This window comes from Symsagittifera roscoffensis, chromosome 5 (assembly GCF_963678635.1).
Source record: "Symsagittifera roscoffensis chromosome 5, txSymRosc1.1, whole genome shotgun sequence".
In the NCBI taxonomy this organism is placed as follows: domain Eukaryota; kingdom Metazoa; phylum Xenacoelomorpha; order Acoela; family Convolutidae; genus Symsagittifera; species Symsagittifera roscoffensis.
Genome location: NC_087066.1, coordinates 10542316 through 10567265, shown reverse-complemented (window position 1 = coordinate 10567265; position 24950 = coordinate 10542316). Strand labels below are relative to the sequence as shown.

At 32.6% G+C, this 24950-nt stretch overlaps 1 protein-coding gene across 1 annotated transcript in view; it reads left to right on the top strand.

Annotated features, from left to right (window-relative positions):
• LOC134845499 (cAMP-dependent protein kinase catalytic subunit beta-like) overlaps positions 1-24400 on the top strand; it is a 57395-nt gene extending 32995 nt beyond the window's left edge. The window contains exons 4-7 of the mRNA XM_063862403.1: positions 22490-22572; positions 22996-23218; positions 23584-23706; positions 23807-24400. Coding sequence (XP_063718473.1) covers positions 22490-22572; positions 22996-23218; positions 23584-23706; positions 23807-24097 — 720 coding nt within the window. The 3' untranslated portion in view covers positions 24098-24400. The remainder of the gene's footprint in view (positions 1-22489; positions 22573-22995; positions 23219-23583; positions 23707-23806) is intronic.
• Positions 24401-24950: the final 550 nt, after the last annotated feature.

Sequence of the window (24950 nt, the reverse complement as noted above, 5' to 3'; positions counted from 1 at the left end):
ATTTAAACAGCCAAAAAAAAAAAATTCGAGCCACTAATAAAACTATATTGCGTGAACTCGCACATTCTCTTCAATGTTTGACATCATACAACAGTTTTGACAATCTCCCTCACAATTGGTGTTTCTTGGTAGTTATTTGGGTGCCCGTTTAGATACGGTGGTTCAGTCATAAACCTCATTTAGAAAAAAATGCGGTCACAAAAACTGTCTCATGATCCCAGGCGTGTTTCAGTCACATAAACATTTAAATTAACAAAAATAGATAATTACTAAACTAAAAACCAAACTATAATCGGGCTTTTGTTTTTTTGACCATGTTTGAATTTGGTCAGAGCAAGATTGCTCAAATGAAAATTCGTTTTTTTTGAAACTGCAATAACTTTCAGGCTGCATTAGATTTTTTTTCTGCGTTGACAATACCAACAAAAACAAAAAACTGAAGAGCCCACAAACTTTTTTATACAATTTTTTAAAAGTCAACCCCAACCAATAAACGAAGCACCATAAAAACTATATTGGGTAAACTCGCACAGTCTATTCAAAGTTTTACATTATGCAACAGTATTGACGATCCCCCTCACAGTTGGTGTTTTCTGGCTCCTGGGCAAGTTCCAAGTTTTCGGGTTTTTTCAGGTTTTTTCCAGCAGCTAAAATCAGCCACAGGAGTATGCCCACACTTCTGCATATTTGAGAAAATGCTTGTTTCTAAAAAAAACGGCAACAGTGAAAAAACGCTTCTTCAAAACATCTGTTTTATAGAAAACGCAAGCTGAGCGCATTGTTTGAAAGAATAATTTTACAACCTAAAATTGAATAATTGAATTAAAAGCAAGAAGTATGTTTTTACGATAATGAAAATGTTTTGCTCTGAAGCTGTTTTTTTGTTTGAATCATTTTGCTAACAAATTTGTTACTTTATTTCCTTAATGAATTACTGCTGACATAAAGAGAATTTTTCAGTTGTATAGTCAATTTCTCTAAACGGTAGAGTCAATTTCTCTAGTCGATTTTTCTAAACGGGGTTTTGTTTAGTCATTCACCTACATTTTTTGAGACGCTTTAGCTTTTTTCTGCGATTTACGAAAAGCTCTGCGGGGGAATATTTTCTCGCCCACTTTTAGGTTGTCTGCAGTGAGCTCAAACAAAATTTTGAGCTCAAATCTGAAATTTTGAGCTCAATCAAAAAACGAGTAGAGCAAAATTTGAAAAAGTCTGCTACTTTGGTACCCATTTTTTGGGGGTTCATTAACAATATACTTTCAGGCAGTTTGATAATTTGTCTTATGCGTTAAATAAATAAGTGGTGGCTGGAGTCAGATGAAAGCGCCAATAATACAATACACGCTAACTTTTATTGTTCCGACTTTCGAAGAAAGTGCGGAACACTTAAGCTTGGTGTAGTTTTTTATTTAGTCAATTTTCGACTTGTTAACCAAGCGCGTATGACAAAAAATTTTTTATACCAACCGAAAGTTAGTGTTGCCCTGAGCTCAAGATTACTAAGATATTTTACAGATGATATTTTTCTAAAGTTACGTGGTTTCAAAATTACTAATTTAAACCATTTCGGTTAATTGAAGGGCGTTATATTGGGTACTTAGAAAAAGTCCGGGGTGGCGTTCTCATTGAGTAATTTTGGATAAGGAACCCGATTTCGGATTTGTTTGTTATGCTATCTGTTCTCCTTCGGAGAGGTTCAGACAACTTCTCAGTCTAAAAACAATTCCAATCTTACTTTTACATCTTATTTTTCATAGTCTCGATAGATCTTGAGACACACTGGTTTATCGCGAAGATAGAGGAGAAAAGAAAGTAACTGATTTGTAATCAATTCTCTGACTGAAACTACAAATATTTTCAGCTTCACAATTTATTATAAGTTTTAGTCATGGATCATGATTGGTTAGTTATTATTGTTCTACAAAGAGAAGTATTAAAAAAAAATAATTACTTGTTTGATCTGGTTTCAGCCATCCGGGTTTGAGGAAGATTTTTCAGTTCAAAGTTTTTCTTGTGAGGAGTGGATGCATTTTCATCTAAAATACTTATAGAGAGTGTAGATTGAATGTGCCTGCGAAGTTCATGTGATGACGTTGAGGGTTTGTTGTGATTCCGAAAAGATCGTATTGAAGTGCAGGTTTGGGTCTTGTAGATTTTGTGATGGCGAAACTACTTGCATTCTCACTAATCGTTCGTAATCAATCGAGTAGCGAGATAAAAGGTTGACTTCTCTGTGTGAAGCGCCAAGTGACAAGGATGCGTATATTTGAATTTCGACACCGATTTGGCTATTGTTCGTTTCCAATGGATTTCCGTGCTGCGATGTCGGCTGCAAACTTTCAATTCCGTTGAGGGCTGTTACTGCGGCAATTAAATCAATAGATTCGCCATTCCATAATCGGAATGTCGTCGAGTGTTCACATTCCTTCTACTGTTCATGTCTTCTGCTCTGTGAAAATTTTACAAATTCTTCACAGCGTTTTATAGCGTGGTATAGCGCAGAGTGTGAGGCCAGCTATAGAACATGCTCATGACGTCCTTCACTAGTGGGTTAAGCCAGTTGCAGTAAATTTGTTAGTGTTTATTTGAGTTGTCTTGTTTATAACTTTTTTTCCTTGTGGAGACTGTTTTATCAGTCATTTTTTGTTGATGCATACTTTTTAAAAAACATTTTTTGTTGATTATTGATGACTCGGGTTTTCTTTAAAGTTTCATGCCGTTTTAATAAAAAATTGATTTATGTTTCAAAAGAATTCTTCATCCAGTTTGATCCGGTTTGAGTATTTGAAACTTTTCTGTATATGTTGATAGTGTAAATTTGTTAGTGATTATAGCCTATTTCCTTATTCCAACCTGTTTAAAAGAAAGTTCGAAACATGTGGTAGGTGTTTAGAATTGTTACAAAATAGTTTGTGAAATTTGAATTTCTTTTATTCACTATAATTTACAAGCAATGTTATCAAAAAATTTTTAAAAGTTGGTTGAATTTGGGCAACTTTAAGGGACGAGTCGGAAAAACTTAACATATTTACGCAAAAAAAAGTTAGCTTTATTTTACACTTTTTACTCAATTTTTGAATTATTGCATGGTTTGAAAATTTTACTGCTTTTGCACTATTAATTTACTTCTGAAGTATAATTTTAATTTAATATTTGGAAATAACTCTAATCGGTTAGAACTTATTGAAAAGATTTATCTATTCTATCGTTAATTTTTAATTTGATTTCATTTGTTTCAGAAGCTTTTGAGAAAAACTAACAGAAAATTGTTGATCTAATTCGTTGTAAAATGGCAAGTAAAAATTTGGAATAACTTATTTTCAAATAACAAATGAAAATTTTTGTGGAGTCGGGGTCGGGAAAAAATCCATTGAGAAATAGATTTGTGAAGGTAGGTGATTGCATTAGAAGCTTTGCTAACAGGCTAATGATATTTCTTTGTGCGTGGTGACCAAAGATGCTCAAAAGACTTGATAATCTTGAGTTCTTCTAAGGGGACTCTATTATCGTGGGTAGTTATTTGGATCAAATTGAAAAAATTTTGATTAAATATCGTGCCATGATTTAGTCTAAAAGTGGGAGTTCGTCATGTTGGATGTGCTTGTGTGGGATGATCATAATTCGGGTTTCTTTTGTGGTGAAAGTGTTTGATTGGGACAAAATATATATTTTAATGCACGGGGTTATGCAGGTGCCGTGCAAATTAGAACCTTCTATACGATACGTGAAATCAAAAACTAAGGTGACGTGCACTTTGAGTCAAAAAACATGTAGCGGTGGTGTGGGTTACGTGTAGGTGAATTTTGTATAAAGTGCCTTTGAAAAAAAACGACAATAAATTTGAGTGTGGGTTAGTTTTTTCAACCTTAATGCATGTGAACAGTTAACTTCTCTTTTTTTTTGGAGTTAGAAAATTGGAGGTTAGTTGGAAAATGTCGAAATGGTTGAAAAATCTTTTCCAAATTGAAAGAAATTTATGTGCATGATCGATGACACGCTCATCAGTTCGATTTTGTTAGTTCGTTGCAAATCGAAAATATATTCTGTTTTAATAAAGAAATTTTCTGTTTATTGTGAAAATACTGCAGGGTCGGTCCTCTATGGTGACTCCTCCATATATCTATGTACATTGTGGTCGTAATATGCGTTGGCGAACTGAGTGGACCTGCGTGCAATGTAGCGGTTGAGTATCCGTGACAAGATAATGTTAGTAAAACTTTTGAGTTGAAATGTTCTAGTAAGTTGGTGATTAACTGTTTTATAGAAATCGAAGTTATCGGATTTCTATGTGGTATGCTGAGTGGATTAATGAAATTTTAAAAGCAAAAACAAGGGAGCGCAGAGATTAAAGTAGATTCATTTACGTAAAAATCTCGTCTGCTTTGGGGTTCTTCGGTGTTGAAATAGTAGTGCTGGAAAAATGGGATAGTACTACTAGACATTCATGTGTGTTAATGTGTGTGATGATGACTATGGTAAAATAGGGATATAGAAGGGCGGTTTACTGGTTATTTGGAGGGTTACTTGAGTATATTTTCTTCCTTAAAAATGGTTGTGCTATGGTTGAGGTGTTACTAATGGAAGATGTTTCTGAGGGTGTAATGGAATGGGTTAATTGTTGGATGATGAGTGTTGTTTTAAAAATGAGTATTGTACTAGCAGTTGGCGTTGTATGAAGATATCTACATCGCGTTCACACTGATCGTCGGTAATTGGGCTAGGTGTGTTGTCAATAGCACTAAAAACGGTGAAAGAATGGGAGTAGCGTCTGTTTGGATGAATTGGAGGCAAAGAGAGGGTGATTACAGGAACTTGAGAAATGATGAATGTAAAAGACGTTTGAGAGTAATTGTAAGTCGGGCTCGGCTCGGAGTCTAAAAACTCGTCAATAGTGTCGACGGGGGTTTTCTAAACATTATTGGGCGTTAGTTTGTGCGGATACGCCAGAGTGCGTGTCGGATGAGTCTGATGTAAAACCGGTGGGGAAGAGGAGAGGAGGTCACTAACAAATGTGGCAGATGGCTGGCCTTGGAGTGCTGAAGGGTAAGAAAAAGATCGTTTAAAATCTGATCTGGCGGCTCATTGTTCGCTAAAACCATTATCGTTATGAGAAAGAATAGTAACTTTATGAGGTTGTTCTGTTTTTCGATCATATGTGTCATTTTGATTTTGTGGTTGGTAATCAGCAAAAAGTTGACCTGGTTGCGTTTTATTGTTTTTGATAAAAATTTGATCCACGAGAAAAATTTATTCTGTAGTTTGTTCGTGGAATCATTGGTAATTGATTTTGATTTGGTAAATTTTATGCTTGTAAAGGTGCTGCTGGCATATATGTTGTTTTGTGGTTAGTCCTAAGTATTTGATTTGTTTTTGATTTTTTTTTAGTTTTTGACTTGTGTGCGTCTATTAAAATTTTTTTCCTTGATAATAAAAGACCTGCAAAAAATATTTCGGCTACGCTTTCTTGCCTGTTGACTCATATATAAATTGCACAAACGTTATAGACTTCTTTGAGAACAAAAAAAATTTGAGAAGATAACATTGCGTTTAAATTTGTTAATTTTTCAATAATGTAGGCTAAAGACAACCTAAGAAGCCTAGGAGCTCATCTTTGATGTGCAAAAAATCAACCTAATTGTTCTGGAAACAAATTGAGGTCGATCATTTTCTCCATTTAGGCAATAGTCTTGATTATCTTTAAAATATCGTCTGTAATCTTGCAAGTAAATATCTGAAAAGTCTGATGTTTTGGCGAGTTTTCTGAAAATTTTGTCTGCAGACTGTCGTTGATTTGTATCCACATTAGGGCGAATTTTTCGAAATTGCTCAAATCTAATGTGATTCTGTATATCAGATTTTGAGTAAATTTTTCTTGATCGTTTGTCGATTTTTGGATTTCTGGCCATTGCGATGGCTTTCCGGTGAAAAATTTTTTTGGGTTCATTAAAGTAGTATATGGTAAAAGCAGATAAAAATTATCTTCTTTGAAATTTAGTTGTACTACGTTGCGGCTATTTTCTGATCAAAATGGGACGGCGGTATCTCAGAAAGGTATGCGTCGTGAAAATTTGACCTCAAAATAAACTTTTTTGTTGCAGCGTTTGTCTGCAAAAACATATAATCATGAGTTTTTTCGTGCATGTATAGTACAAAAAAAGGTTGTTTCCTTTTTAATCTATAAAGTTTGAGCTATTTCTTGAAACGAGATATCCTGCTAGTGCTAATGATTGTACAATTTGTGTTCGTTCAAATCAGTATTGAAGTGATTCAAGTTTTCAAAGTGACATTTTCGAAAGAACTTTGCAAGTTTTGTATTCAAGTTTTGAATGTCAGTAAATGTCATTATGTATTGATCCATGTTATTCCTACTGTTTGTCCCTTGTTTTTTGTAGTGAAACGGGTTTGTAATGTTTTGGATCGTCGCTGTTTCCATTCGTTGTTCGTGTTTTCATGTCGAACCCGATTTCGTATTCGTCTAAAATTTTTTGAATTTTGTGTTTTAAATAGTCGTTTTGTATACTCACCTGTGTATTCCGTTTCTGATTAGATTTGATTTTTTATTATTATTTACGATGCCTGGAACGTTTCTACAGACATTTTTGTCTAATTTTTTTTCGGGGAACCAAACAATTGTTGCTTGAGTGCTATTTGTGGGATCGCAATATCCTTGATCGTTTTTACATGAGACTGAATGCCTTGGTAATTTATTGTATCATCTTTTAAATATTGTGCGAGTTGAAAATATCTGAGTTAAATTTTCCAATCAAAAATCATTTTTTCTTGATATCCTGGGTTTTCTGCTGGCTTTGCAATTTGATGGTTTGTTTGGTCCAATGTTAAGTATCTTGTTTTTATCGTGATTGCCATAGATTAATCTTAATGAGCACCATGATAAGGATGTTTGTCATCAAGTTGTTCTAACGCTGACTATATCCGAGATTTTGATAATGATTTGAGTCAGAAAATATGGAAAAGTTCTATTTTTTTCTGTTCTATTTTTATTTTCAATTGAAAATGGTGTACAATGTACTTTCTTTTAACTTCATGAAAATTTCTGCCCAGTTGTGTTGTAGCGCGAGATTTTGACTATAATGTTACAATTAGGTTTGTCGTTTCTGTTGCCTATGTTTCTGATTAACGTTGAGTATTTTTTTGCCTAAATAGTTAGAGTTTTCCGTCTTTGTCTTCGCAATCATAAAGTTTGACAAAAATTTCTTGCGATCCTGTACGTGGGGACGGGTTGTATTGAGGTATTGGTTTTTAAAATGTCAGTAGATAAAAGCATTTTAGTATTATAAATTTCAAACGAAGCATGTGTGTAGTAGTCCTGAAAAATGATTGTAAGAGTATACCCAATTGTTACATTAACTCGGTAAAAAAGTAGATGGAGAGGTTAAATTTCTACTGTTATGTTTGGTTGAGACAGAGGTAAATGATGATGTGTAAGATTTTCTTAAAGTTTCATTGTTATTTCAAATTTTAACTTAAAAGTTTGTTGCAATTATAGCGGTAGGTTATGATTTTGGTTATCCTGATGTATATCGCGCCTCAGGTGTAAGTGATATAGTGCTATGGAGTCCAATGGTGTTCGAATGTTGCCCAAATACTGGTGGAGGCGCTATAAAGCTTTTGCAATTAAGTTTTATTGGCTTATTTGTAATTTGTATTTCTTGATACATCTTTTTCAAATTTTGTTGTAGTCCCTGTAGTAAAGTACTAAGTTTGATATGTTTGCAATAGAAGGTGTTTAAGATAGAGAAAGTGTTGTGGGTGAAATTGATGTTGATATCTCCGAAGTTTCATTTATTTCCTTGACTGAATTCGGTTAATGGTGTGGGAAATCGAAGTGTTTCAGTATGGGAGACGTTGTGAAGATGGTAGGGGATAAAAATGATTATCTCTTATTTGCGCTTATTTTAAGTGGGTAGAGTCAATATCTGTCGTAAATTACGATGTATTTGGGAGGTTTAAAGTATAAGAAGTAGGGGTTTATGTTGTAGTTTCTGATTGTGGTGTTAACGAAACTGAGGGTTTTGATGGCAAACTTATATATCGAAAGCACCATTTGGTGTTGTCAAACTTCTTTTTGGTCTTGGATTAGTTATTTATCTAACAAAAATCTATTCTGTGTGATAGGTTTTAACTTTGATGTCTTATTCGCCCTATGTTTTGTGAAATTGAGGGGTGGATTTCAGATGTTTGGTCGTTTTGATGATGCATTTCGATGTGCACGAATCAATAGCGGTGCTTGTCGTTTTTCAGGAGTGTAGAGGTTTTCTTCATTGGAAATTCGAGTAGATGGATTTTTTTAAAAAGTAGATTAACTGTCAGTTAACGGGATATTTCAGCTCGGATTTTGAGTTGAGTTGTTAGGCATGGGAATTGGGTCGGGGTTTTGATCAGATTTCATAACAAATTTTGTTTTTGAAAAGTGGGAATTAAGTTGTTCGTGATGGTAACCTTAAAAAAATGAGTAGCATCAGTGTGGCTATTAGGAAGACTTTGAATTCTAGTTTGAGATATTTGAGAAATGTTTTGATTAAGAATTCTGCTATAATCAAAAACAATGAAAAAAAAACATCTTTTCAGAACCAAAAACAATGAAAAAAAATCTTAGAAAATCTTTACTGTTAAAAAAAAGTCATAAAATTTGGAACCGAAGTTTTTTAAGATAAAAAAAATCCTTAATGGTAAGGTGGTCAATTTTTTGGAAAAGATAAAATTGAAAAAAAAAGGTTAAAAAAAATTGAAAATTGGTTACAAAATTGAAAAAAAAACTGCAGAAAAGTGAAAGCTTTTTTTGAAAATTGAAAGTAAATTGCATTGAGTTTTTGCCACTGGTTTGACAGTGATTTGATTATCCGAGAGTTTTCTTAAATTTTTTGGGTATGGTAAAAGAGTATGTCTTTTTTTTCTGGTGAAATGGTAAAAGAGAGTTTCTAAATTGGGTTATTTATTTTTATATTGATGACTAAGTTTGTATGCGACATCAGTTGGTTTTTTGATGATCTGGCAAGCTTTTTTTTGTAATGGTTGAGAATTTTCAGACATTTTTTTGTGTAATGAAAACTTTGGTGTGAGCAAAAAAGTGCCATTTTCTTAACCTGAAGCTGCGTTAAAACGTGAATAAATTTGTGATATTTTTTGCAACAATTTCTGTGTTACCTCTTGGTATATTTCGTTTTTGTTCTTGCTTTTGTGAAGTGGTCAATAACTTTGGAAAAAGAAAGATACAATTGAAAAAAACGGTTAGAAAAGTTTAAAAATTGGTATCAAAAAGATAGAATAAAATATTTTATAAAGTCAAGTATGTCTGTAAAATTGAAAAAAAACTGCAGAAAAGTTAAAACTTTATTCTAAAAATTGAATGAAAATAGCTTAAAGTTTTCGCCACTGATTTGAAAGTGATTTGATTATCCGAGAGTTTTCTTAATTTTTCGGAGGCAAGATCGTGTTTGTTTTTTGCATTTGGTCGGAGGGGATGGAAATTGATAGGTGTTGGTGAAGGATAGTCTGGAAATGTTCATGTTAAGATATAAGGTCGCTTTTTCGTGTTTTAATTTTTTGGTTAAGCAGGGGGTTTCATGAGATATATCAGCTTTCGGCTAATCGGCTGTGATAATTTTTTCAATTTTTTTCAGGAAAAATGAAGAAAAAAATTATTTGCTTTTATTTCGTATTGTTCAGGGTTGTCGAGAGGGCTTGGAATTTTTTTGAGTTGTCAAATATGAAGGTGGTGCTTTTTTTTAACATGGAGGTCTTGGTTATAATGTATACAGTGTATAATGAAAGAATTGAAGATGAACAAACATATTTAGTCATCAGAAAAAAAAGACGAGTCTTCTGTATAGTGGTTTTATCAAGTCTTTAAAGCCATGATTATTTTTCTTCCGTTTTTCTACATTTGATCAAAATTTTTGATTGTGGAATAACTGTTTGATCATTTTTTAGGTTATTTCCCGAAACTAGAATATTAAGTTTGTTGTGTTTTTCCTTTTATTTTGGGTAATACTTTATTTGTATTTTACGTTTTTTTTCTTGCTGTAGTTGATTAAGGTTTAGGTTGTTGTAGTTTTCTATTTTGTGTAATTTTTGCTTTTGTTTGTTCGAATTTTTTGAGTGTTTTAAATGGTTTGTATGATTTTTAACCGATGGTGGTTCAAAATGTCAATACCAGTGTTCGAGTATATTTGAGTGAGTTCTTGGAAAGCGTATCCTTTGTATGATACGGTAAAAGAATGTCTTTATTTCGGTGAAATGGTAAAAGAGAGTTTCTAAATTCGGTTTTTTATGTTAATAATGATGAATAAGTTTGTATGCGACATCAGTTGGTTTTTTAATGATCTGGCAAGATGTTTTGTAATGGTTGAAAATTTTCAGATATTTTTTTGTGTAATAAAAACTTTGGTGTGAACAAAAATGTGCCATTTTCTAAGTCTGAAGCTGTGGTAAAACGTGAATATAATTGTGAATTAGTTTTTTCTTTGTAACAACTACTGTGTTACTTTTTGGTATATTTTGTTGTGTTTTTTGTCTTTGATGTGAGAACGGTTTGTTCAATTGACTTGTGAGCCATTCGTAGCATCGTAGTAAAACAAATTGGTGTTTTTGGGAGGTAAAGGTTTTGTATATTTAGTTTTAATTCTTATCCGTACGGTATTCCTTGTGACCAAGCTCAAGGTTTCAGAGCCAACAAAATCTCATCTGTTGCAAAAGTAACAAAACCAAACTAATTTTAGCACCAGTGGATGACCTTAGATTAATGGTTATGGACGAGAGACTAATCCGAAAATTGATATCCAGACTATCGATAATGAAAACTCATTAATGTTATGGACCAACTAAACTGGCATCTGACGTGTCGGTGCTAATCAAAACGTGGCTCACCAATTGCAACAACCATAAAAAAAACTCCGCTTGAATCTCAATTAGGAGTAATATAGCAGTTTGATCTTCAAAAACATCAAACGTTTTTGGGAAAAGACAAGGTTTTCTTATTTACATGAAATAAACTCAAGAAACCGGTATTAACCGCAAAACTATGTAGAATAGGGAAGCCAATTACTAGAACTGGAGAACAAAGAACCTTAGACTTACTTACCCGAAACCACTTACAACCCCCGCCAAAAATAATGCCAACCTAGATGGATGAGGATGAACCAATGCGGTCATACCAACTGCAACAGAAGGAGACCGGATCCCCGGAAAGCAGCCAGCCAACAAAAAGGAAAAATAACTGGTCCTATCGTTCTGGAGAGCAGCAATGACGAGATTGACCAAGAACATCTCAGAAAGCTCTCAATAGGTCTGCACTTGACATTAGGTAAAAAATACTAAAATCTGAATAAACTAAGACAGGATTTCCTTAGCGACAACTCAAATCCCGATATTGCTGGCGTAACAACTCGAAAACCAATCCGGTTACTAACTATACAGGAGAAACAAAAATTAGAAAGGGCTCCACTATTTATTCTAGAAGACAGATTAAAGGGCTCAACACATACTTATATCCCTCCTTAAGTCAGCGAATCAAGCAAGTCAAAATAAAGTCACAAAACATTGTCCGGAAAACAAAAAACCTGAGAGTTTTGGCGTCCAACTCAATATTATCTAAAATGGCTGAATAGTTAATTATTCAACACCCAGCATGGGTCCTGGAGTTTGGAAAACAACCAAGGTTGATAAGGCATGACGATTAGAACTTTATAACGGACCTAAAAAATTATTGAAAATGCTGACCAGCTGCGTTCAAATTTATTGAGGTCAAACCACATGTTTTAGCTCAAAAGACGGTAGAAAAAGCAACAGAATTGACGCGAAGCAAAGCGACAAACAATCCAAGCATCGCAAAACGATCGCCATCCAAATGCCTACAAAAATTAGTTCATCAATTGATAAACAGAGGAGCACTGAGGCCCTAGAAACTCTTCAAGCCGTTTGTTACAAAAGCCAAGAAGGCACAATTGGCTATAACAAAAAATTTAGGTTTTCTCTAATTCGATGTATTATTTTATTTTTGATGAGTGTATATTATGAACAAATTTAAAATTAATTCTAAAGGGAAACACGATATTTTTCTATCAGTCTAAACGTTTTCTAAAATGTCTGTGTTTGTTTTCACGGAGGTGTCATTGAAGTTTTGAAACTATCGGATTTAAAGTTGATTTCCTAAAATAAAGATTTCTACTTTAGCAGGTTGTGTTGTTTGTTTGTGCAGAGATTTCATTTGTCGGATTACAGGGCCTAATTTTAAGGTTTTTGAAGTAATTAGGTTGTTAATTGAGATATACATGGTACTAGAAGAAACATATTTTCAGAAAAATATCAATGGGATTTTTTAAAACTATAAATTGAGTTTTTAAAATTTGAATCTAATGGCGCTGCAAGATTTATTGTATCAATTAAATCTTGTTTAAAGTTAAAGTTTTGTTTCGATGTAAAAATCAATTGTAGTTTTTCTTTTTGTATTTTTTTATGAAGGGAGGACATGTGATTGGTTTAATTGGGTGCCTACTAATTGAATCTACTTCATAAAAATTATTTTGGCGTTCTAATTAAAGTGAAAAATATTCTAAGATGTTAGTTTCTGTATTAATTGAGTCAATTTTTTTTGCATGTTCGCATTCTAAATGTGGCGATGATGTTAGTTTGTGTATTAATTGAGTCAATTTTTTTTGCATGTTTGCATTCTAAATGTGGCGATTCCATGCAAGAAAAAGTTCATGTTTTGCATGGAGTTTTAGCGGTAGTTTTTGTGTTTACAATTCTGATGGTGTGTTTTTAGTTAGATTATATGACAGAGCAAGGTTTTTTCCTTGAAATTAGTTGAATTCTATATACTCTAAGATTTGGAATGATTTTTGTGTGAAAAGAATTTTATTGGTTTATGGTGTGTGAACAATTTTGTTGGATGTTTTGATCCAAGGAACAAAAAATTCAAACTCTGTAATTGTTAATAGGATAGCTAAACATTTTCTCATCACTTTCGAATCTTCATTCTGCTCGAGTGAATAGTCATAAAATTGCGGAATTGATGTTGATTTTGTTTGTTTGTTCCTTAATGTGATTGTAAAATGCTGCGCTGAATTCAAAGTTGGATGCGTCACACATAGCATAAAATGGGTGGTTAGAATTGGGAATTGTGTAAGAATTTTATTCATTTATTAATTTTTTTTATATGAACAAACGTTATTTGATGTTCAATTGTCCATTCGAAATTATTCTTTGGCCGTAGATTGTTATAGAATGATCTGACTTGTAGTTTCATTTCATATACATAATTACTTCAAGCATAACTACTTCAAGAAAATTCAACATGCTAACGAATTCTTGATTTTGATTTCAATTGGATGATGGCTGTAAGTTTAAATTTGCGTTGATTCTTGATTTCAAAAGTGTTCTATTTGTTCCGCTAAATGTCCTAAAAGAAAAACTCTCTTAAGAAAAAATGGGAATTAGCTGAAGCTGGCTTTGTATTTTCTGTTTGAGTTATCTGATGGTATTTTTCTAAAACTGTAAACATTTTTGCTATTCTTTGTGATTTATGAAAACGTTGTCTAAGTATGTGATTTTTGCCTAGAAAATAAACGCTGAAAACACTGCTGGTACTATGGTTATTCCATAGAATAGTTGTTTAAACTCATACTATTGATTGGCGATAACGAATTGTGTTATGCGTCTTTAGAGTCATTTGGTTACAGGCCAAATTCATGTCAGGTGTAGTGTAATTTTGTCTATTGATCTTTGTGATAATTACTTGTGTTGGCTCTATCAGCCAGTTGCAAATTGGTTTTATCTATAGGTGAATTTAGGTATCGTCAGTCGAGTACTATTTTTAATTATGCTCCTTTTGCTAAACTGATAATTGAGTTTATAAATGTGTTTCCTTTTGGTTGTTGTTCTTGATTACAGGTGAGTTTATCTCTCATTTTTCAGGTGTTTCTCAGAACACCTATTTACTTCATCTTGTAAGTTCATAAGTAGTTTATTTGCGTTTTTTTTTCTTAAAAGGTGTTTCTGGTTATAGTGGAAAATTCAACAGTGAGGCGCTTATACGTTAGGGTAAGTCAGAATTAATTTAGCTAATCAATAGAACTCATAATGATTTATTTGTGAAGTTGAAAAAAAATGAATAGTTAAAATTTTTGTTTTTCTAGCGTGTATGTTCTGCTAAATCATTCTCTGAGTCTGGTGAATTATTTATGTTTGAAGCAATTGTCTGATTCTTTGAAACATAGTTTGATATTTAATTCTCTGTTTCCCAATTACACTGTGATTTCTGCTTGCTAAGATTTGTCTACAAATTTCTAAAATCAATATATGGTTCAAGGATTGGCTAGAAGTCTGATGTTCTTTTCTTGATTGCTTTTTTTGTAACGAATCATTAAAATTTCTATCAAAATTGGTTTTTTTAATCAGGTGTGTTGAAAGAATATGCTTTTTTTTACTGGTGTTTCTATTGTTGCAGCACGTTGTTTGATTATTTTGTTTGGTAGTCCACGGATTTCATTAGATAAAAATCTTTGATGTTGTTTGTTTTCTTCTGAGTCGAAAATTTTTGAATTTTTTTGATGTATAACACTTCCAATCTAATTTTATCGGGAGTGGTGTTAAAAATCTGTTCACTGATTTTTTTTGTTTGATCAAAAAAATTTTTAAATGTTAATTGTCCATTCAAAATTATTCTGTAGTCGTAGAATGTCATAGAATAGTCTGATGTACATATTTACTTGAAAAATTTCAAAGAATTCTTGAGTTTGTTTTCCATGGGATGGTGGTTGTAAGTTTAAATTTGCGTTGATTCTTGATTTCAAAAGAACTAAATTTGTTCCTTTAAATGTCCTAAAAGATAAACTCTCGTTAGAAAAAATGGGATTTGAGTGAGGCTGGCTTCGTATTTTTTGGTTGAGTTATCTAATGGTTTTTTTCTAAAACTGTACACATTTTGGCTTTTCTTTGTGATTTTATGAATATGTTTTCTAAGTATGTGATTTTTGCCTAAAGTTAGTCTTCAAAATATCTGCGTCCAAAACGGCACTTTATATGTACTTTACAAGCGCTTTTTTTTTCTTGAAAGACTCTTCTGGTTTGATTGAAAGATGTGATTTTTGCCTAAAGTTAGTCTTCAAAATATCTGCGTCCAAAACGGCACTTTATATGTACTTTACAAGCGCTTTTTTTTCTTGAAAGACTCTTCTGGTTTGATTGAAAGATTCAATGGTTGTGAAATTTTTGCTACATCAATTTTTATGGAGCTTATACGTTAGGGTAATTTAGAAATATGCTTTTTCTTAAATTGGTAGTAGTGTAAAGTTCATTTTACAGTATATTAACAGTCCTTTAGAAAAGGTATTTTAATTGGCAAAATTGTATGTATGTGTAGGTCAATTTTGTTTAAATTTTTTCTACATATTTTTTAGTTGAGAAATATAACTTTTGATTGTGTTGATTATTGTTGTACTGATGTAATTGAGTAACTGGACGTTTATAATTGTATCCAGTGAATGAATTCAAATGTTTTTCACTCTTTGCTGCAGACGTAATAGAATTTTGAAAAAAAACTGAGGTTGTTTTTGTAGTCTCTGGAGAAACGTTAATGAAGCATCACTTTTTTTGTGTAAACTTACCATTAGTTAGCAAATAACGTTTTCAGATAAAAATTGTTGGTATATATTTAGTAAATAAAGAGGTTTTTATGATTTAAGGTTCTAAATCTGTGATATGAATCACACCGAAACAAAAATTAGTAGAAGTTTCTGATTTTGATTGTTTTTTTCCTGTTTTACTGTTTAAGATAAAATTCGTTTTTTCGATGAGGTTTAAATTTCGTACCTTGTGCTGTGGTAAATTTTGCTTTTTGAGGTGTTGCTGAAATTACGGTTTGATAATTTTGGCTGGAACTTTCTTGATCTTTTATTTGGGATGGTATATGTATTATATCTTTTATTTGACTTCTGTTTTATTCATCTGCATTGCTATCAGATTGGTCAATTTGTTAAAATTCTGAGTGAACGGAACTTTCATATTCATGTTCAGTTTTTAAGATGTTTACCATTAGTGTATTGTATCTATTATTTGATGTGTGTCTTATTCATATGTAGTGCTATCAGATTGGTCCATTTGTTAAGAATTTGAGTCAACGTAATTTTCATATTGATGGAAAGTGCTTCAGTGCTTAAGATGTTTCTCATTAGTGTTTTCTCAGAATCACTTTTGACTGTAATTTCTGAACTATTACATTATATGTGGTTTAATTGAAGATCTGAGGTTTAAATTGCTTCGATTTCTCGGATATCAGTAGTTGTTTCATGTTGAGTTTGTTCTTGATTTAGTCGTTGATGTTTGCGATGATACTTCTATGATTTTGAGTCTTTTTCGGTTTGAATTCTGTAATTAATGTTATACTTTGAATAATTACGTCAGTTTGCATCTGATTGTGAGTCATTATTTTCATAATTTCTAATGCGGCTGAAAGAACGGCTATATCTGTTTTGTGTTTTATCGGATAAAGGATTTTCTTCTATCTGAAGGTCTTCCTTGAAACTTGTTGTTGATTGGAGATTCTGATCTGTTGTCCTTATAGTTTGATGATAGTGGTTTTCCTGAACTATTTTTGCTTGGAATACTTTTTTTTGTGAATTTTGATCTTTTTTCATGTATTGATAAAAAAAAATTTTTTCTTTGTATTTTGGTAGTCGATTTGGTTTATCTTGTTGTTTTTTTCTACATTCGGCGATACTGCGTCTGCATCTTCTAAAATAAAAACAACATTTTTAAATGAGGGTTTTCCTTTGAAATTGAGGGTTTTTTAATGTATGTTGAGTAATTGTGTGACATTTTTTGCTAAATCATTCTCTGAGTCTGGTGAATTATTTATATGTGAAGCGGTTGCTTGATTCTTTGAAACATAATTTGATTTTTATTTCTCTGTTTCCTTAAGTTACATTGTGGTTTCTGCTGCCTCAGATTTTTCTACAATAATTTTAAAATCAATATTTAGTTCAAGAATTGAAAAGGAGTCTGATGTTTTTTCCTTGATTGCTTTTTTTGTAACTCATCATTAAAATTTCTGTCACTTTTGTGTTTTTTAAATCATAAGTGTTGAAAGAATATGCTTTTCACTGTTCTTACAGCCCGTTGTTTGATTGTTTCGTTTGATAATAGTCCACGGATTTTTTTACTTAAAAATCATTGATGCTGTTTGTTGAACAAGCTTTTTTTAATCAACACTTCCAATCTAATTTTATTTCTATTGGTAAAACTGATAACCATTTTTGAGCTGCTCCGTCGAGTGCAGTTTGTACTAGTGATGTACTTCTATGAATCCATATTTGATGAAGAAGTGTGTTTATAATTTTTTGGCCGATTTTCAAAAGATAAATCGCTGTAATGGTTTTTAATTAGTCTTTGACCGAGTTTTCAAGATCTGTTCCTGTGAAAACCATTAGGATTTTGTCGATGTAATTGATGATCCACTGGTAAGGTATGGCACCATCGTCATTTAGTGTAATTCCGCTACTTTCATGTTTTTGTAAGTAATACGGTACTGGTAACTCAATTTTCATTGTTTCAGTTTGATAACTCTTGAGTATTTGTTGGATTTTGTAAATGTATGTTATGGCTTGCTGGTGTTGTATTTTTTTCCAATAAAAACATTGTTTTTGGGACTTATTGTTTGGTGGGTCTAAATATGGTGCGAAAGTATCTGATTGAAAAGTTTCGTCTGGTTCATCGTCAATCTAATGTTGGTTTTACTTTTGATCAGAGTTTTTTAATGTTCAGGGTTTTGTGAAAAATTTCTTTATTTTTCAAGAAGTGGTTTATGGTTATTTCTATTGTCGTGTTCAATAAAAAATTTGGATTGTTTTTTTGTTGGAAAATTGAATAGTTTTTAGTTTGAACTACTTGAGTGTTTTTTTAACATGAAAACTGAATGAAAAAGAGTATGTACTTTCAGGTTGTTGTTGATAATAACTATGATCAAGATTTTGGGATTGCTCTGTTTCTTCTGGGTTTGTTGTTGGGTTGCTAATATTACTTTTTGCGAAAAAAATTCGAATGAATGATTGCAAATTGGTGTCTTTTTTAGTTTTTTCTGTTGAAATATAGTTTATTAGTAAAATGTATGCAATCATTAGATGGATGGATTCGATGGGGTGGTTGGATCAGCTGTCGATTGTAGTTCGGATTGTTGGAACAGTGTATGTTCATTATGTGGTGTTGTATATGTAGGATGTTTTGGTGAGATACTTTGTTGTATTGTCAGGAGCATTGTGGGAACAATTTCCTCGTTTGCAAGTTGTGAGGTTGTTTGAAAATTTTGTTGACGTAGCGCCATTTTTCCGTCGCAATTTTCTTGCGCATGCATGAATCTTGAAATTGTATTTTTGTTGCTTGTTTTTTTTGTGAATTATTGTTTTGAAAATCGATAGCGTTAAATCTCTTGTTAATGGGAGAACTTTCAAAAAATCTCGAGTAACTGAAGTTGCTTGGATTGCTGAGCTAGAATTATAATTTGCACATTAATGAGCATATAATGATACCATTCAAGCTCCCAATCATAATGTTTTATCTGTCAAAATGTTTTTTTTCTTAAGTTGTACGGATTGTTTTCTTGGATTGGCTATGAGGTCTCCGTCATGTTGAAATTAGTCATATAAAAACCTTGCTAAAATTTTTGGAGGTTTGCTAAGGTCTTTGTTTTTAGAGAATCCAGTGATAATACTTGTGCATTGATGCAATATTTATTTAAGCAGCTGCCCTAAAATCAATTTAAAATAACTTCTGATCTGAAAAAGTAGAACGCTTGATTACTTTAAAAGTGAGAATAAAAGTGATTTAAATCATGGAACTTGACATTTTGTTTTCAATCCACATAACTCTAGAGAAAAATTAGAAATTAAAAGGAGTTGATTCAGTTTTGAGCGCAGTAGATCGATATCCGCAAAGAGGTGAAAAAAATTGAATCTAAACTGTGAAATTGAGAATCGTTCTCTTCAATCGGAAACATTCAATTGAACACATCATTTATACACATCAAAACGCTGTGTTCAGAGACAACTTATAACTAGGTTAATGAAACAAATTGATAACTTACCATTGCTCACGGAAACAATTTTTTGTTGTTAATTTTTCTCTGTAAAATGAGAACTGAAACTGGTTTCTTGAAGATAAAAAAGCGGCTTAATTGTGGATGTTAGAAGTTTTTGTTGAAAAAAAAACTGTTGCTGTAAAATATGGTCCCAAAACATAGATCAAAGTTCCCCAAACAGACTGAAAAAATCTGGCTTATATTATCATTAAATGATTTTTAAATTTCTATTGTTTCATCAGCAGCCCCCCCCCCCCCTCAAAAGAAGGGAATCGATTTGCTGTTTTGAAAGGAATGTTTAGGAATTTCAAAGCTTACTTCACTCAACAACTTATTTTGAACTTATTTTTGAATTTTGAATAAATTTTGATAAATCGAGTAAATTGTTCAATTTTTGGTTTCAAAATGAGTTTGAGTTTGAAAAATTTATTGAAAGGAAAATTTATATCACCACAAACATCAATATTTTTTTGAAATAAAAATGTTTTTCCAACATTATTGAACCGATTACATTAGAAATATTTTTTTTTCATTTTTTGGAAAGCTTATCACCACTCGTTGTGAAAAGTACAAAATGATGTTTTAAGATCTAGTCATGAAAAAGTTTGAAAGTACTCCTGAACCGGTGCTATTCGCGCTTAAGCGATGGTCAAAGCAAACTTATCGTGCAGTAACTATACCAAATTGGCCAAATTGGCAATATAAACCCCATATATTTTTCGAAACGCAGGTGAACCTTTTTCTTTTTACTTCAGAGAGTTGAAATCATTAACAAAGTGAAAAACAATACTCAAAAATTGCTAGTTGAAACATCGAATTTTTTTTAAAAGAAAACAACGAAACCGAGCATCGCAACAACGAAGCGATTTAAAGTGATTTATTTATTTGCGGATTATTTTTTTCTCAAAGTGAAAAACAATACTCAAAAATTGCTAGTTGAAACATCGAATTTTTTTAAAAGAAAACAACGAAACCGAGCATCGCAACAACGAAGCGATTTAAAGTGATTTATTTATTTGCGGATTATTTTTTTCTCAAAGTGAAAAACAATACTCAAAAATTGCTAGTTGAAACATCAAATTTTTTTAAAAGAAAACAATGAAACCGAGCATCGCAACAACGAAACAAACTGATAACTTACCATTACTCACGGAAACAATTTTTTGTTGTTAATTTTTCTCTGTAAAATGAGAACTGAAACTGGTTTCTTGAAGATAAAAAAGCGGCTTAATTGTGGATGTTAGAAGTTTTTGTTGAAAAAAAAACTGTTGCTGTAAAATATGGTCCCAAAACATAGATCAAAGTTCCCCAAACAGACTGAAAAAATCTGGCTTATATTATCATTAAATGATTTTTAAATTTCTATTGTTTCATCAGCAGCCCCCCCCCCCCCCTCAAAAGAAGGGAATCGATTTGCTGTTTTGAAAGGAATGTTTAGGAATTTCAAAGCTTACTTCACTCAACAACTTATTTTGAACTTATTTTTGAATTTTGAATAAATTTTGATAAATCGAGTAAATTGTTCAATTTTTGGTTTCAAATCTTTAACAAAGTGAAAAACAATACTCAAAAATTGCTAGTTGAAACATCGAATTTTTTTAAAAGAAAACAACAAAACCGAGCATCGCAACAACGAAGCGATTTAAAGTGATTTATTTATTTGCGGATTATTTTTACTCTGTTTTTCTTTCTTCTTTTTCTCCTGACCAATTTCGATTTTAAAACTAGCCATTTTTGAGAAACATTTTTCATAACATTTGAAAAAAATTCGTTATTTCGAGCTCAAAAATAAAAATCTATTATAAATTTGATCATGTTTTTGTTCATTTATGGTTGTCTTGGCTATTTGGATCAATTAGCGCGCGATATTTTTCGTTGAAAAAAAATTGAAAAAAAAATTTGAGATTTTATGTAAAAACAGAAAACATCGCCCCACACGTCATATTAAGTACAAAGTGATAGATTTTGCGCCTAATAACAAATCAATTATGGCATAAAAGCATCCTTGAACCAATTTGGAACAATTTCTAAGACGGATTAAATCTCCGCTTACGCGTTAATAGCGCGAAATTTATCGCGCGTTAATTGTCCCAAATTGGCCAAAATGGCAGTCTTTAAATTCTCGTAACTTTATGAAAAATGATCACAGGTAAAATATTTTTTCAAATTCAAGCTCAGGACCACAATAGCTTTCGAATGATGTTAAGAAATTCCGTCAAAAATGGCTAGTTAAAAAGACGAAATTTGTCTGAAGAAAAAAAAACCCACCCCGAGCACAAATATTCCGTTACTTTCGTATCGAAAGTCGGAACAACAAGGCATTCTAATTTGTTTAAATATTTCTTTAACATAGACAAAATGCATATCAGTTTGTAAATAATATAGGATATTGGAGAATTGATAAAAAAAGACAAAACGTTTTTTTGCCAAAATATACATCAAATTTATCAAAAACCTACATCAGATTAATCAAAAGGTAATCGGAACATTCACGCTTTCGCCCTGAACTTCTTTAAATACGAAATAAAGTGGTTTGGACAAATTATCGACAAGTACACGGAATGTGATGATACTGTTTTATATGTCCACTTTATACGGCTTTGCCAATCTATCATTGATTCACCAAACGTTTTTTTAAAGAGTCGATGAACTTGGTTCAGACTTTTATATACGCCGTGATGATTTTTTTAGATGCTCTAATAACAAAAGAAGTGCGTTCATGCTTTTAAATGCACATATGATTTCTCTGAGGTATATATGCAGTTTTTGAGTTCAATCTAAAATCCTTTGCTTGAAGATAAGCAAAATGCATTTACAATTATGAAAACTAAAATGGCGCAAAAAAAACATAATCGATTTCTAATTTCGAATCGGGAATTAATTTATAGATTTCCCAGCGGAATAAAAACGTCTCCTAAAATTCCAAGTTTCTCAAATCGGGTTAATTTTCATCAAAAAACACCAATTAGAAATTGCTCTAGAAATTCAAAGAAGTTGAAGGCAATATATCGTTTGCAATTCGGAAGTTGACGGTTTTCTTAAAGACAAATTTTTAAACTTCTCTGCGTCTTAAGACTCTTTTCGAACTGTCTTGGCTATTTTTGTTAGCAGCTCACCAAGCTTAAAGAAAACGCTGCGTTCAGATTTTCATTAAATTGAGTCCTTCGTTGTTAGTAAGTTAATAAAGCATCATAACTTTCATTCTTAAAGCATTGAAACTGAATCCGTTTATTCGGACTTTCGAAGAAAGTGAGGAATATAATTGACTTGTGTTCATTTTTTCAGACCAATTTCCAAAATAACGTGTATCTTCATGTTCTCAGCGGGATGGATATTTGTGTTCGCTGTCTTTCTATACAGACAGATTTGTTAATTTTTGTGCGTTTTTGTGTGCTTCAGGACAACAGCTACCTCTACTTGGCCTTGGAGTATGTGAATGGAGGAGAGATGTTCTCCCACCTGAGAAAGAGCGGCAGATTCAGGTAAGAATAAAGCGATCATAAATAAAGATTAGCACTGTGAGATCAATCAACTGAATTTACTTGAACAATATTGAACCTGAAACCTCATTCGTGACTTCTTAAGTTGAGAATTCGCGAGGAGGATTCACTGACTGCGTGTTTTGTGCAACGCATGATACTTGTGCCAACCTTTTTTTGCTTAATTTGCTTAAATTTTTGATACAATTTTTCATTGAAACAGAACTCATGTTTCCTTCAATGAAATTTGAAAAAATTTAAGAAACTAAAAAACTACAAAAAAAACATTGCGTTCAAAAAATCAAGTTTTAACCAAAACAAAACTTTAGGAAGGAAACATTATGCTGAAAAGATGCTTGATTTTAGTTTTTATTTATAAAACGTAGTCACTCCTATAAGATTGTTGTAGTGTTTATTTCTATTCAGTGAGAGTCGATCGCGCTTTTACGGATCCCAAGTACTCCTAGCTTTCGAGTACTTACACTACCTGGACCTGATCTACAGGGACTTGAAGCCAGAAAACTTGTTGATAGACCACAGGGGATATGTGAAGGTGACTGACTTCGGGTTCTGCAAGAAGGTCAAAGGCAGGACATGGACACTCTGCGGGACCCCGGAGTACCTCGCGCCCGAAATCATCCTCAGCAAAGTCAGGAGCGCACCTTAAAATTAGCAATTTATAAATTTGCACCATCAAAAATAGATCCTATTATTTTAGATATTTTGAAGAGTTAGAAATACTGTTGATATCGAGTAATAGTGATTACGGCTTGAAATTATCGCCAATTTATAACATATAATACGAAGTTTTAAAAAATGAGGTTTTCAATAAAATATAAGGTTTTCAATGAGTTTTTTAAATAAATATATTTTTATTTTTCAAGTTATTCAACAGCAAATAACAAAAACTTAAAGCACGAAGTGTGGTATTCTGAGATGATACCAAAACCTGAAAAAGAAACTTCGGAATAGAATATGTTATCATGTTTTCAAACTCATTGCTTTATATTGTAGGGCTACAACAAGGCAGTGGACTGGTGGGCGTTCGGAGTATTGTGCTATGAGATGACAGCCGGCTACCCTCCCTTCTACGCCGATCAACACATACTCATCTACGAGAAGATCGTCGCCGGAAAGGCAAGTGTCCACTCACTTTATAAACCCAAAAATGTATTCTTGTTACACTGAAAAGAGCACAAATTGAACTAATTGGGATTCAAAAACTGTCGCATTTCAGTTACGATTCCCCTCCCACTTCTCATCCGACCTCAAAGACCTCCTCCGACAACTGCTCCAAGTTGACGTCACAAAGAGATTCGGCGCCCTCAAAAACGGAGTTGCCGACATCAAAACTCACAAATGGTTCCAATCTGTAGACTACATCGCCACTTACGAGAGGAAATTGGAAGCCCCTTTTGTGCCCAAGTGTAAAGGGGCTGGGGATCACAGCAACTTCGACAAATACGAAGAGACCCCTCTTAGACATTCGATTAATAACAAGTACTCGAAAGAGTTTGATGATTTCTAGACTAAAGGTGGTTACGATAAATATGGGAGGAATGGAATCAATTATGAAACGCATCTGACGGGTTTTGTGCATTCAGAAAACGAATGAGCAAAAACAGAGGAGTCATACATATAGAGAGTATCATTTGCTAAATTGTGATTGGCTGCCAAATACTTACCAACAAATGGAAACGGCCACCATTGAGTGAAAGGTTGGGTATTGAATTGAAAAAATTGTAAATTAGGTCAAATATTTATTTAACATAATCAATCAGTCAATCATTCGTTATTAAATTAATTCTGATTTGTAAGATACGTAGAAGAAATAGATTAAAGAATAATCATTTTTAAAAATAAAAACTTAGTTATTATATTTCCACACTTTGAGCTCCGCTACTAAATATATAAAATTGCCGTTTCTCACCTTTTCGCGACAGAAAATCTGCAGGTTAAGATATATGCAGCTCGAAAAAAATCAGACGGGCGCGATTAAAGTAACTGGCACTACCAGCGTGCATCTAAACCATCAATTTTCGAACTTTCCTAACAAAAGTAACGGAATATTTGTGCTCGGGGTGGTTTTTTTCTTCGGACAAATTTCGACTTCTTAATTAGCAATTGGTTTTTCGTTGTGATCATTTGTCGTTAAGACATCACCTGACTGGGCCTATCGGGCCTTTCGATGGCCTCGCATACCAGAATTATGTAAATTGACACATGTCTATTGAATAATTTCTGATATGAAAACATTTGATTATTGTTCCGTCTTTCGCAACGAAAGTAACGGAGTGTTTGTGCTCGGGTGTTTTTTTTTGTTCAGACAACTTTCGACTTTTTAATTAGCAATTTTTGACGGATTTTTTGAAATTTATTCA